This window comes from Danio rerio, chromosome 20 (genome assembly GCF_052040795.2).
Source record: "Danio rerio strain M-AB ecotype USA chromosome 20, GRCz13ab, whole genome shotgun sequence".
Lineage (NCBI taxonomy): Eukaryota > Metazoa > Chordata > Actinopteri > Cypriniformes > Danionidae > Danio > Danio rerio.
Window position 1 is genome coordinate 775,422 of NC_141040.1, and position 14,579 is coordinate 790,000.

The 14,579-nt window shown below is 35.4% G+C and overlaps 3 protein-coding genes across 13 annotated transcripts in view; 2 read left to right on the top strand and 1 right to left on the bottom strand.

Moving 5' to 3' along the window:
• lats1 (large tumor suppressor kinase 1) overlaps positions 1-14,579 on the bottom strand; it is a 777,671-nt gene that overhangs the window by 227,508 nt on the left and 535,584 nt on the right. The window lies entirely within an intron of this gene.
• nt5e (5'-nucleotidase, ecto (CD73)) overlaps positions 1-14,579 on the top strand; it is a 190,374-nt gene that overhangs the window by 64,076 nt on the left and 111,719 nt on the right. The window lies entirely within an intron of this gene.
• Positions 1-14,579, top strand: part of myo6a (myosin VIa) — a 61,209-nt gene that overhangs the window by 11,777 nt on the left and 34,853 nt on the right. For all 11 annotated transcript variants that reach the window (XR_015517574.1, XR_015517575.1, XR_015517576.1 and 8 more), the window contains 8 exon segments: positions 4,009-4,132; positions 9,354-9,423; positions 9,613-9,686; positions 11,267-11,396; positions 12,482-12,587; positions 13,009-13,064; positions 13,154-13,251; positions 14,032-14,196. Coding sequence is in view for 7 of the 11 variants with exons in the window: in NM_001004111.4 (NP_001004111.3) it covers positions 4,016-4,132; positions 9,354-9,423; positions 9,613-9,686; positions 11,267-11,396; positions 12,482-12,587; positions 13,009-13,064; positions 13,154-13,251; positions 14,032-14,196 (816 nt within the window). In the remaining 4 variants the exon portion in view is untranslated.

The following is a 14,579-nucleotide window of genomic DNA, read 5'->3' on the forward strand; positions in this document are numbered from 1 at the left end:
GTTCGCATATGCTCAATAAACTTTACAATCTTGACAGTAAGTGACTGTGTGAACTTTATCCTTATTATTTGTCCTTTTGTGGTCTTGAGGAAACGAGTGAATCGTGTTCAGATAGTCTGAATAATGTGACTCAATCAGTCATTACGACAGTCGTTCACATGTTAGGATCAGTATCATTACTGAATTATTGAAAGTTATACCATCCTGCTTTTGGTTAGTTTGTTGATGCTGGCTTTGCTCTCTCACACTCTCTCTTCTCACCAGCTTGGAGATGAATAATTCATAATAATATAAAGACTTTAGCACTTTAGTTTAATCAAAAAAGAAGACTAGATTGCACTCATTTATTTTGCCTTTTGAACTTAAAGGTGCAGTGTGTAAGTTTGACACCCAGTGGTTGAACCTGGTATTGCACCCCTTGTTCAATACTCATGTTAGTGCAGGTTGCCAGATTGACAACATCAGCAGGAGTGAGCCTGACTTTCAAGCCTGAAGGCTGATTTACATCACGTTCTTAATCATTGGTTCCCAAAGTGGGGGTCAGGACCACCTGAATGCGCGCAAGACAATAGCTGTGTTTCCAGCCACCTGTTTTTATGCACATTTTAGATATGCACATAAAAAACGGTTGATGGAAACGTCATGATGCGCATCCATTTTCAAAATGCACATAAAAACATGCATGGCAAGTTTATTTATATAGCACCTTTCATACACAGTGGCAATTCAAAGTCTTTTACATAAACAAGAATAAAAGAGACGAGTATGAGAAAAATAATAATAGAAAATAAATAATAAAAAAAAATAATAATAATAATAAAATTAAAATAAAAATAATAATAAAAACAAATAATAAAAATGATTAAAAAAAACAGATAAAAACAAATAAAACAGGTTATAAAAGAATGAAAAATAAAATAAAAGAAATACACAATGATAATACATAATAAAGACATAATAAATGCTAATTTTAGGGCACACTGGCTTATAGATTAAAACTATCATACTAACATCTAAACAAAACCTTATTTTGATTTCACAGGGACTGAAATAAAAGTAAGCAGTGTTCCAGTAATTAAAGTCTGTTGGGGCGTGTGTCGGAGGATGAGGGTGCTGCTGATGCAGTATTGACACAGGTCTGTGTGTTGCTTGTGTTTGTGGTGATCTTGTCGCTCTTCAACCCTCAGGCTATGTGCACTTGTGAACAGGCTTTAGGGACTTACACTGAAGACACAATAAACACCTGCTCACTGTTTGCCATTGCCGATCCATTTGCAGGTGGAAATGTGACCTCCGTGTTCAGGGTGACCTTCTAGTGCATGTGTTGGCTGAATGACTTCCTTCTTTACTTTTGAACTGTGAAAACACAGGCAGCTCTTATTGTCTTGTCAGGGCAGACACACCTCACACAGATGAATCTGAGCCACAGTGACAATGCTCAAAACGGCAATTCACTTCAATTCCAGTTAATAAACAGTGTTTCAAAGCAGCTTCGCAAACATTTCATTTCAATCAAAGTCAGAAAACATTGAAGTCTGTGTATGTACTTGAGCAGTATGTACTTGAATGACCTACTACTTCCAACAAGATTCTGTAGTACGCATCTAATGAATGCTGTGCTATCCCATGATGCACTATGAGATAATTTGTGAATGGGACAGAAGCGATACAACTGATGTCGGTAGGTTATGTCGTAATAATATGTCCAAATTTCATTTATACCGCATAATTCAAATTCAAATATATTACATATTCGAGTAATAGGCGATTTCGAACGCAGCCCAATAGTGTGCCCAAAACAAGTACATGTACAATGCTGTGATGACAAGATGGTGACTGTTTGCCCCGGCCACTTGTACCTTCATTTGCGCTTTTTAGAAAGTAAACAAATTAATAAACAAACAAATGAATGATCGATTGACTGAACAACTGAAAGCACAAACGACAAAACAAACAAATTAATTAACAAACGACCAAATGAATGAACAATCAACCGAACAAATGACCGCAGGAATGATTAAATTGACTAATGCACAAGTGACTGCACAAACGAATGAATAAACAATTGAACAAACAACTGAATGAATGAATGAATGAATGAATAAACAAATAAACAACAGATGGAATGAATGACTGAATGCACAAACGACCAAACAAACGAATTAATGAACATACGTCTGAACAAACTATTAATGAACTACCGGAAGAATGAACAAAAGAACGAATGAACAAACAAATGAACGAAGGAATGAACAAACAAATGAATGACAGATTAACTGAATGCAAAAAACAACCGAACAAATTAGTGAACATAAGTCTGAACGAACTATAAATGATCGACTGACAGAATGAACAAACAAAAAATTGAACAAACGAATGAACAAACGACCGAACTAATAAGCAAACAAATGAATGACAGATTAACTGAATGCAAAAAACAACCGAACAAACAAATTAGTGAACATAAGTCTGAACGAACTATTAATGATCGACCGACAGAATGAACAAACGAACAATTGAACAAACGACTGAACTAATAAGCAAACAAATGAATGACAGATTGACTGAATGCACAAACAACCGAACAAACAAATTAGTGAACATAAGTCTGAACGAACTATTAATGATCGACCAAAAGAATGAATAAACGAATGATTGAACAAACGAACGAACAAACTAATGATTGACAGATTAAATGAACGTACAAACAACCGAACAAACAAATTAATGAACATGAGTCTAAACGAACTATTAATGAACGACCAAAAGAATGAACAAACGAACAAATGAACGAATGAATGAACAAACGACCGAACAAATGAACAAACGAATGATAAATTGACTGAATGCACAAACAACCGAACAAACAAATGAATGAACATGTCTGAACGAACTATTAATGATCGACCGAAAGAATGAATAAACGAACGATTGAACAAACAAACAAACAACCAAACTAATGAACAAATATATGACAGATTGACTCAACGCACAAATAACCGAATTAATGACCATGCATCTGAACGAACTAAAAATGATAATGAATGACCGAAGGAATGAACAAACGAATGAATAAACAAACAAACAAATAAACGAACGGTTAAACAAACGACTGAACGAATGTGCAAACAAATGAATGACATATTGACTAAATGACTGAGCGCACAACAGACCAAACAAACGAATGAATGAACATAAGTCTGAACGAACTATTAATGAACAATTGAAAGAATAAACATGCAAATTAATTAATGAATGAACAAACAACAGTTCTGGCAACCACAGCTCATATTTTATTTTACTATATTTAAACTGTACAGATCTTTTTATGGTGTAAATAATCATTTATTCTATAGAACTTTACAAAAAATTGCTCGATTAAAATGTGCTTGAATAGAAAATTAAATAGAAAAAAAAATACAGCATAACTGTAGAAAAGCCTGTCACAATCATTACAGCATTGATTGCAGTTAGTAAGTAAGAGTGAAAGGAAATAAACATTATGGATATCCAAAAGTGTTCTTAAATCTTCCTAAATGACAATCCAGCTAATGCTAATGGAGATAGATCATTTGAAAGTCCTCCATTGGGATGTTTGCTGTATGGCCCGTCAGTTGTTGTACTGGCTGTGGTTTGGCTTGTTGTCCTGCAGACAGATCGGTGTTCATTTTAGACTGTGAGTGATGTGATCTGCATACAGCTCTTCTCTGTGCTTTTGCTCCATTTATCTTCCCCTCAGTAGTCATTTATAATGAAACTATCCCAGCATGAGCTGCAGCCAGTTACTGATTTTCACCAAACATTTGTTTGCGCTTGCTTTTCAGACGTTTAGTAAATCTAAAAGTAGAAATTATTAATGCAGATTTTTTTTTTTTTACTTCTGATGATAAAAAGTGGCCTTAAAAGTTCATTTCAAAGTAAATGCTGCAGTACGCATCTGTGACCTGTTTAGCAAATGTTTCCTCAATATACATGTTTAATGATCGCTCTCCTGTTCTTCTTCCTCAGCGGTGAAATGGACGATGGAAAGCCGGTGTGGGCGCCTCACCCTACAGACGGGTTCCAGCTGGGCAGGATCATCGACATCAGTGCCGATAGTCTGACCATCGAACCTCTCAACCAGAGAGGAAAGGTACGGTTCAGCATCTGCAGAATTATACACACAGTTTCACATTTCAAGCTGAATATTGATGCACATAAGTACATCAACACAATACATGCATATTAATACATGTTAGATTCATGTGGGATTTTTCCCTGGACCACAAAGCAAGTCAATCGTTTGTTAAATTGATATAATATAAACAGTTGGGTTATTCTTCCTCCTGTAATAACTTTTCTTTGTCAAATAATCCCCAAATGATGTTGAAAAGAAAGTCTGATTTGTTTTATTTGTGCTAGAATAAAAGCAGTTTTTACTTGTTTCAAAGCCATTTTAAGCTCAATATTATTGGCCCCTTCAGCAATATTAGTGTTGGATTGTCTCCAGAACAAACCACTGTTATACAATGACTTGCCTAATTACCCTAACTTTACCCTAATTACCCTAGTGAAGCCTTTACATGTCACTTTAAGCTGAACACTAGTGTCTTGAAGAATATCTAGTCTAATATTATTTACTGCCATCATGACAAAGAGGAAATAAAGCAGTTATTAGAGATGAGTTATTAACACTGCTATGTGCAGAAGTTTTTCTGTTGAACACAAATTCGGGAAAAAACATTCGCCCTGCTCTGTTTTTTCCCCAATTTCTGTTTATCGGAGAGCAGATTTCTCCAGCACATTTCTGCACATAATAGTGTTAATAACTCACCTCCAATAGCTGATGTATTCTATCTTTGCCATAATGACAGTAAATAATATAAGACTAGATTAGACTATTAGACTTAATTCATTTGTTCTTCATTCATTCATTCATTCATTCATTCATTCATTCATTCATTCATTCATTCATGTATGTTTTGTTTATTCATTCATTTGTTTGTTTCAGTCATTCATTTATTCATTCAGTTCTTTGTTTATTCACTTATTTGTTTATTCATTCATTCATTCATTCATTCGTCTATTGGTTCATTTGTTTGTCTGTTCGTTCATTCAGTGATTCTTTAGTTTATTCATTTATATTTGATGATTATTTAGTTCGTTCATTTATTCATTTGTTTGTTCATTCATTCATTTATTCATTCATTCGTTTGTTTGTTCATTCATTTGTTTGTTTTAGTCATTCGTTTATTCGTTCATTCATTCATTCATTCAGTTCTTTGTTTATTCACTCATTTGTTCATTCAGTCATTCATTTTTTTATTCATTCATTTATTTATATATTGGTTCATATGTTTGTTCGTTCATTCATTCAGTGATTCTTTCGTTTATTCATTTATTTTCATTCATTCTTAAGTTCGTTCATTTATTTGTTCATTCATTCTTTGTTTATTGATTTGTTCGTTCATTCATTTATGTATTCATTCATTCTATATATTTTTTTGGTCTTTCGTTCAATCATTCATTCATTCATTCATTTGTTTGTTCATTCATTCATTTGTTCATTTGTTTTGTTTGTTTCAGTCATTCATTTGTTTATTCATTCATGTATGAGGTTCTTTGTTTACTTACTTATTTGTTCATTCAGTCAATAATTTGTTCATTCATTCATTCATTTGTCTTGGTTCATTTGTTCGTTCCTTCAGTGATTCTTTAGTTTATTCATTTATTTAAAAAAAAAAAATTTATTCATTCATTCATTCATTCATTCATTCATTTGTTCGTCAATTATTCTTTAGGTTATTCATTTATTTTAATGATTTTTATTAATTTATTCTTTAGGATATTCATTTAATTTTAATAATTTTTTCATTCATTTATTCATTCATTCATTTGTTTCTCAATTATTCTTTAGTTTATTAATTTATATTTAATCATTCTTTAGTACTTTTATTTATTCATTTGTTTGTTCATTCTTTCATTTATTTGTTCATTCATTCAATTGATTTGTTCATTGTTTATGCATTCGTTCATTTGTTAAGTCATTCAATATTTTTTTATTTGATCTTTGTTTGTTTGTTCGTTCGTTCGTTCACTCAATCATTTGTCTATTGTTACACAAGAAAAAAACTCTTTCTCAGTGTGCTTCACCGTGAGCCCACTGTTCTAATAAGTTGCTGAAACTCTTGCCTCTTGTTTGAATAAAAATAAATCAAATAAAATAAGCATTAATCGTTACTGGCTGATGTTTATGAATGAAGTTGTGTTATAAACAGTCAGTTAGTAATGATTCTAGTGTGCTGGAATTATATTCATAAATCTTTGCACTCAAGGCGCTTCATGTTTGAGGTCGTCAGTGTAATCGAAGTATTGAAATAAAGTCTTCAGTTCTCTAAAGCAGGAGAAAGACACGCATGAGCTTTAGAGTTCAGCTGGACATTAGAAGTGCTCGCTCTCCTACTGGTTGTCAAGGAGCACCACTGAAATTCTCCTGAAAAAAGAAAACTGCATTCCCAAGTGCCAGTTGAGCTGATGAATCGGCTTTATTTACACGCTTTGAGAGCAAGGAAATGGAAATATAGTCTCACAATGAAGATACTCACATGCTTTGACTCTGCACAAGCTGAATGATCAACTCTCCGGCTGAATGCTTTTATTTTCAGGGCTTCTGCAAACACATCCTGTTGTCCATATGGAGTCCTGCAGTCCAGTAGAAATGAATCTGTGTGTGTGTGTGTGTTCATGTGTGACAACTACAGGACTGTTGTGTGCAGCATTACATCCAGCCTATGTGATCTGTGTGCAGTGTGATATCACTGGGCTGTGAACGCACAATAGGCCGTCTGTTCACATGCTGCAAGTGTGTGTGTGTGTGTGTGTGTGTGTGTGTGTGTACATGTACTGTTATCAGGGCAGTAGAATGAAAGTGGAAACCTTCACTTTTGCAGTGTTGAAGGGACGGTTCACTTAAAAATGAACTTGTACTCCTCATTTACTCGCCCTTTACTTGTTCCAAATCTGAGTTTCTTTCTTCTGTTGCACACAAAGGAAGATATCAGATCAGCGCAACAATTAAACCCCGCCCCCTACTCAATATTCAGTTTCAGCAGGGAATGCATCATCATGCAGAGACAAAAGTCTGCGGCAACTTCCGGTTCACTTCAAACACAGATGTGCTGGAGTCCACGTCAGAAGCCAGCAAAATCACCGGCAGTTGATTCATTCTTTCATTCAGTTGTTTGTTTGTTTGTTTCTTCATTCGTTTCTTCATTCATTCGTTAGTTCATTCCTTTATTCGTCTGTTCATTCATTCATTTGTTAGTTTATTCATTTGTTTATTCGTTCATTTGTTAGTTTGTTCATTCATTCGTTTGTTTGTTTATTAGTTCATTCGTTTGTTTATTCCTTCGTTTATTCAATCATTCATTCCTTCGTTTCTTAATTCGTCTGTTCATTCATTCATTTGTTAGTTCATTCCTTCATTCATTTATTTGTTTATTAATTAGTTCATTTCTTCATTTGTTTTTTATTCTTTCATTCATTCCTTTATCCGTCTGTTTATTCATTCATTTGTTTGTTTATTTGTTTGTTTATTAATTTTTGTTTGTTTGTTCCTTTATTTGTTTGTTCGTTCATCTGTTTGTTTATTCATTTGTTTATTTGTTCATTCGTTTGTACATTTATTTGTTTGTTTATTTGTTTGTTTGTTTGTTTGATCCTTCATTTATTTATTTATTTATATATTTATTTATTTTGTTTATTATTATTATTATTATTATTATTATTATTATTTTATGTTTATTTTTTTGCCAATTGGTAGTCTCCCAGTCTCCCATTTAGGCCTGGTTCAGTCTAAAATATAAGCTTTTTTAATGCTATTTGAGCAAACAACAAAAAAATTTATTATGGTTTTAACACTCTTTGGCTACTGTTGTGAAAAATACTTTCAGTCCAAATTGGGAAAGAACTTTTTTCATTTTCAGGATTTCTTTGTTCAAGATGATAGGATTTTGGACATGTTTGGAAGAACACGAGGGTAAAAATGACGACAGAATTGAGATTATTTTCCAAGGAAACTAACCCTTAAAATATCAGCATGGAACTAATCCTGCATCGTTTGCACTTCGCAAAGGAAAAACATTAAATGTGCAGCTTGTTATTTTCAAAATTGCATGTATCTAGAAGCATTCAGAAAACACCTAGAACTAGTGGTCGAACAATATGGGTTATTTAAAGGCTGATGTCGATATATTGGAAACCGATGTCCAATATTTAGGCAAAATAATGTAGACTACATTTAAATAAAAATAAGTTATATTATATTTAAAATTATTTTAAATTAAATATAATTAAGTAATTTGAAAATGGTTAAAAAATTAAAAAAACTTAATATGCAAAGTAAATATGCTCATACTTTAAACAGTTGTTTTAAACGTCTTTGAAGACACTTGTACATTTTGTTACATAAATAATGTATTTATTATATATATATATATATATATATATATATATATATATATATATATATGCCACGATGTCGTTGAGAAAAGATAAGAAACATATTTAAATGTGTTATGAAATTGTTCGCTTAGTGTTCAGCATGTTAATAGTCATCTCTTGGCCATGACAATATATCAGTCGACCACTACACAGAATTTACTTGAAACGACACATCCTCATGCTAAAAGCACACTGAACACATTAGTATTCACAAATCAGTACGGTGATAAACACTCTCAACCGCTGGGAAAGCCCACTAGCAAAATCTAATCAACCCTCCACAGCCGTTAGCATTAGCTTACATTGATGGTTGCAAGACATCATTTCTTTTCCAGAAAGTGGCATCACTACACAAATGCAAAAATCAGGACTTTTTGATTTAGTGGCTAATTCGTATGAATTCGTATGATCTAATTCGTACAATTTAGTATGATTTGCTCATCCCCCAATGACGGTTGGGTTTGGGGGTGGGGTTAGGTGCCACGCCTCCTTTTTAAAATCGTACAGTTTCGTACGACTGAACTTGCCACTTAACTGGCAAAACGTAAAATACTTACATTTCCTCGTGAGATCAGGCTGGATATTCAGACTCGACACAAGACAAAACCTTGGTAAGAAAAGCTTTTCTTGCAGTGATGCGTGAAGCAAGTTCTGTGAATGTGCCGTGCTTTTAATGTTAAAGTGTTAATGCTAAACCACTGCTCCGTGTGTGTGTGTGTGTGTGTGTGTGTGCGTTCACGGCATGCGTGTTTTCACTGCTGTGTGTGTTTGTGTGCGTGCTGGGTTAAATGCAGAGCACAATATCTGAGTATGGGTCACCATATCTGGCCAAACGTCACTTCACTTTTTAAAGCTGTTTCTTTGCTTTCCAGAACTTCCAAGCTCCCGTGGATCAAGTCTTCCCTGCTGAGGATGATGTCAACAAACATGTCGAGGACAACTGTAAGTGTGTTTGAGATGCTTGTGTGTGGGACACAGTTACTGATGCACTGTTAATCGTGAGTTCGTGTGTGTGTGTGTGTGTGTGTGTGTGTGTGTGTGTGTGTGTGTGTGTGTGTGTGTGTGTGTGTGTGTGTGTGTGTGTGTGTGTGTGTGTGTGTGTGTGTGTGTGTGTGTGTGTGTGTGTCACAGGCTCGTTGATGTACTTGAATGAAGCCACGCTTCTGAATAATGTCCGTGTGCGCTATAGCAAAGACAAGATTTATGTAAGTATTCTCTTCAAAAGTCTTATACTCTGCATGTTATCATCACTATTCTTTGTGTGTGTGTGTGTGTGTGTTGTACTTTATGGGCCCAAGAAGGTCACTGTTTCAAGTCCCGGCTGAGTCAGTTGGAGTTTGCATGTTCTCCCCGTGTTGGCGTGGGTTTCCTCCGGGTGCTCCGATTACAGCCCAAACACATGCACTATAGGGGAATTGATGAGTGTGTGATAGTTTATAAGTGTTTTTAGTATTGGGTTGCGAACGTAGGGGCATCCGCTGATTGAGGATCGAAAGTTTAAGCATCAGAGGTAAAAATTTGTATTAATGTGAATAAATAAGTTAAGAAAAGATGGAAAAATCTCCAAAAGGCATCAAATTATAGATCACATTTAATATGTCAAAAAAAAAGTTTGATTTTATTTCCATCATTTACACTTCCAAAATAACAGAAAACAAAAACATGGCATCTGCAAAAGTTTGGGCACCCTGCAGAGTTTATAGCATGCACTGCTCCCTTTGGAAAGATGAGACCTGACAGTGTCATGGATTGTTCTCAATCGTCTGGAAAGACTAGGTGACGTCAATCTCAAAGGTTTTAAATGCCCAGACTCATCTGACCTTGCCCCAACAATCAGCACCATGGCTTCTGCTAAGCAGTTTTCTAGAAAACTGAAACTGAAAATAGCAAGAGAAGGCTATAAGAAGATAGCAAAGTGTTTTCAGATGCCAACATCATCTGTTCGGAATGTAATTAAGAAATGGCAGTCATCAGGAACAGTTGAAGTTAAAGCAAGATCTGGAAGACCAAGGAAAATATCAGACAGAACCCACGTTTAACTGCACGATCCCTCCAGAGAGATCTGGCAGACACTGGAGCTGTGGTACACTGTTCCACTATGAAGAGAAACTTGTACAAATATAGTCTTCATGGAAGAACCTCTTTTACGTCCTCAACACAAAAATCTGCGTTTAAACTTTGCAAATGAACATATAGACAAGCCTGATGCCTTTTGGAAACAAGTTCTGTGGACCGATGAGGTTAAATCAGAACTTTTTGGCTGGTTGGAGACTTTTCTATCTTTCCCTGGCTTCTTTATGCACATTCATACACATTTTTACAGGGGGTGCCCAAAGTTTCGATCCCCACTGTATGCTGCAATGAATTCAGGGGAGCTCTCGAGACTTACCTGAGCTCAGACTCGCCTCTCTCCTGATGAAACGGGAGGGAGCCCCAGGCTTAAGGATCTTCTGAGCTCAGGGCTCTCTCCCGGGACAGCGTGACAAGCACAGTTTATTATCAGTCATCAGCTAAGTGTGTATAATATTTCACAATTTCATGGTCTCTCTGCATTTTTGGGTTTACTAAACGCAGCCATGGAGATCACCACAAGAGTCTTTTGTCAGAAACACCCTCATAGTTTGAACAGCAGCTCACATTCAAATGCAGATCACTCCTGCACTTCATTAAGCCCTTTTCTTCATGAAAGGAGGGAATATTTGAGTTATTATTTCCTTGAAAAACGTTAGATTTTTTTTTCCATGCCAAATAAAATAACATTTCCTCATATGACTGTGTGTTCCAGACGTTCGTGGCCAACATCCTGATTGCTGTGAATCCATATTGTGAGATTCCTAAGCTGTATTCTCCAGAGACCATTAAACAGTACCAGGGCCGATCGCTGGGCACGCTGCCTCCACACGTCTATGCAATTGGTGAGCACGACGTTAATATACAAGATGTGGTATTAAAGGAACACTCCACCTTCTTTTGGTATATGCACAGCAAGTAAACTTCAGGTGAAAGATTGATGTGACTATTTTCAATTTCATACGGTTCCTTTTATTGTTATATTTGTATTCAACTATTGACATTTACATAGACTTCAGCATTCATATAGTTGTTCAAGCGTAAAACAAGACCGTTTAAACGCAAGCACCATCAGAAGCAGCAGGCGAGCGCTGAAAATCCACTGAAAATACTGTGGTAAAATAAATGTCCATAATTTAAAGACATAGTGCAGAACAATGTGATTTAATGCAGGGCTTCTTGTCTGGTCTGACACCCACTTTATATCGTTTCTCAATCAGGCAATAGAGATTATTGATTTGAAACGCACCAGATCTTAAAGGTGGCGAGTTTATAATGGCATGACAGTTCACCGGAAGCACCTCAGCTGGCTTTTACTGAATAAAAAAAATCCTCCTGCATATAGCTGATTGGCTTATTTTACAGCTCCCTGATATTAATGATTTCACATAGCACCTGCAAATAGTCACTAGCTAGGGAACAATGCTGCGTACTATCATTATTCCTTGATAATTATCCCTGAATGAGTATATTTCCTGTCTATATCAACCTATAATAGCAACGTTTCATTTTCCATAGTCTTAGTGAACTATAGAAGAGTCCAGCTTCAAAGGGAGAAGTTATAAAAATTCTATTCCTTGAGCGAGATGCTAACGGTCTAATCCGATTCAATGATTTATGCTAAGCTAAGCTAAAAGTGCACCCGCCAGACCCGGAGATCCGCTCAATGGATTAAAAACTGGTATATGTCACTGTTCAAAGGTCCCATGAAATTAAATTAAAGGGGCAGGGCTACTCTTTGTCCTGCCCTTTCACCATGTTTTGATTGACATCACGTCAATCATCAAATAAAAATGCATATTTGAAAGCACTTCGTGGGACCTTTAACTCTCTTAAATGAGCCTATAGTTAAAAAAAGTGGAGTGTTCCTTTAAGACTGACATATTTGTATTTAATATTTAGAATAATGGCTTGTGTTTGTTGTGTTCAGCGGATAAAGCTTACCGTGACATGAAGGTGTTGAAGATGAGTCAGTCCATCATTGTGTCAGGAGAGTCTGGAGCTGGGAAAACAGAAAACACCAAGTTTGTTCTCAGGTATAGCAATAAACGTTTGTGTATTAATTGAATAGTATGAATGAATATGAAGTAGTGTTATCACAATACTGGAATTCGGTACCAATCGGTACTGATATTTTAAAAACATCAATTTCCCGCTAACATTTGAGCGCAGTTGAGCAAGTTCTTAAACAGTGCTGATTGGCCATTGTGTTCATGTGCTCAACAGAAATGACTGTGATTGGCCGTGAAGGTCATCAGTTGACTGAACTCACCGCTGTTGAGTGTAAACACAGAATCAGAGACGCTGGAGCGTTTCAAAGCTGCAGTTCAGCAGCAGATTGCTCGTATGTCAGCTTATAGACAAACCAGCTGATTGATGTGACTTTAAAACGCTCCAGTGTCCCTGTATCTGTGGGTATTGAGTTTATTTGTGATGGGCTACTCTTTCCTTTCGCAGGTACTTAACTACTTCTTATGGAACAGGTCAAGACATTGATGAAAGAATAGTTGAAGGTGCGTTTAATGGACTAATCTAAATGTGTACTTGATTAAAACTCTTGTAAGCTCAGGGAAATCTGATGTGTTTTGTCCATCATTTCTAGCAAACCCACTCCTGGAGGCCTTTGGAAATGCCAAAACTGTCCGAAACAACAACAGCAGTCGCTTCGGGAAATTTGTGGAGATTCACTTCAATGAAAAGGTACGTCTGTAGTACAAACTAAATATATATATATATATATATATATATATATATATATAGTGCTTTTTAATGCACAGTGCTGTGTTTGTAGTGAATGTATGATCAGTGTTGGGTGTAATTGGTTGCAAAGTAACTAATTACCGTCATTAGATAACCTTTCTGCTGAAAAAAACAAAGTAAGGGATTACTTGGGTCATTTAATTGGAGTTATTTGTAATTTACTTGCCCTAAATACTGTTAAATTCACATAAAAATAGATAAATTCAACAGTTCTGTATAAATCAGTTTAGAGTAATTGTAAATATAAGTATATTATTTACTACTTATTTAAAATGAACTGAATCGACACGTTTTTTTTTAGGACAACGTAATTTTTTTCTGTTTAATCCACATGCATTTATAAAAACAATTAAATCAACTCAATTGTTTTGTGAATAACTGGATACACCTGCTTAAGAAAGAATGATTTGAGTGGAAGATTAATGTCAATATAATTATGCTGTCGTTATTACTTTACATCTTGAGTTTTGAAACATGCTTCACATTTCTTAAGGGTTATTTTTTTAAGCAAAGCTTAATGATATCAAGAGTTTAATTTGTATTCTGTATGTTTTTAAGTAGTATTGAGTAGTTAAATTATTTATCAAGTAATTGGAAAGTAGTTTTAGTAATGTAATTAATGACTTTTGTGAAGTATCTTACCAACACTGGCTATGCTGAGTGGTGTTTTGGCTGTTGTTGTATTAGTGGCGAGTGCTGATGTGTGCTCTTGTCCTCCAGAACGCAGTGGTGGGAGGTTTCGTGTCTCATTACCTGTTGGAGAAGTCTCGAATCTGCACGCAGGGTCAGGAGGAGAGGAACTACCACATCTTCTACAGGCTGTGTGCTGGAGCTCCCGAAGACATCAGGGAGAAGTTTCATCTCAGCTCTCCAGACTGCTTCAGAGTGAGTCCCGGACGCCTCCAAATACAGTGAAAAACTGCAGTGCTGTGAAGTATTATTGCTGTTGATTATCAGAACATGAGTGCTCTGGGCTTCAGTGCCACATCATGCTTAAAGGAAAACTTCATCTTTTTTGTGAAGTCTCCTAGATTTTTACAAGTCTCCTAGAGTTAAACAGTCGACTTGAATCTATTCACCCAATTTCTTATTCTGGCGGGGTCACTTTTAGCTTAGCTTAGCATAATGAATTGAATTGGATTAGACCATTAGCATTTTATAAAAAAAAAAAATTCTTATTTAAACCTCAAGTCTTCTGTAGTTATTTTGTGTAGCGACTTGAGCTTTAAATAGGACAACTACTCATTCATTAGTTACAATCATTCAAC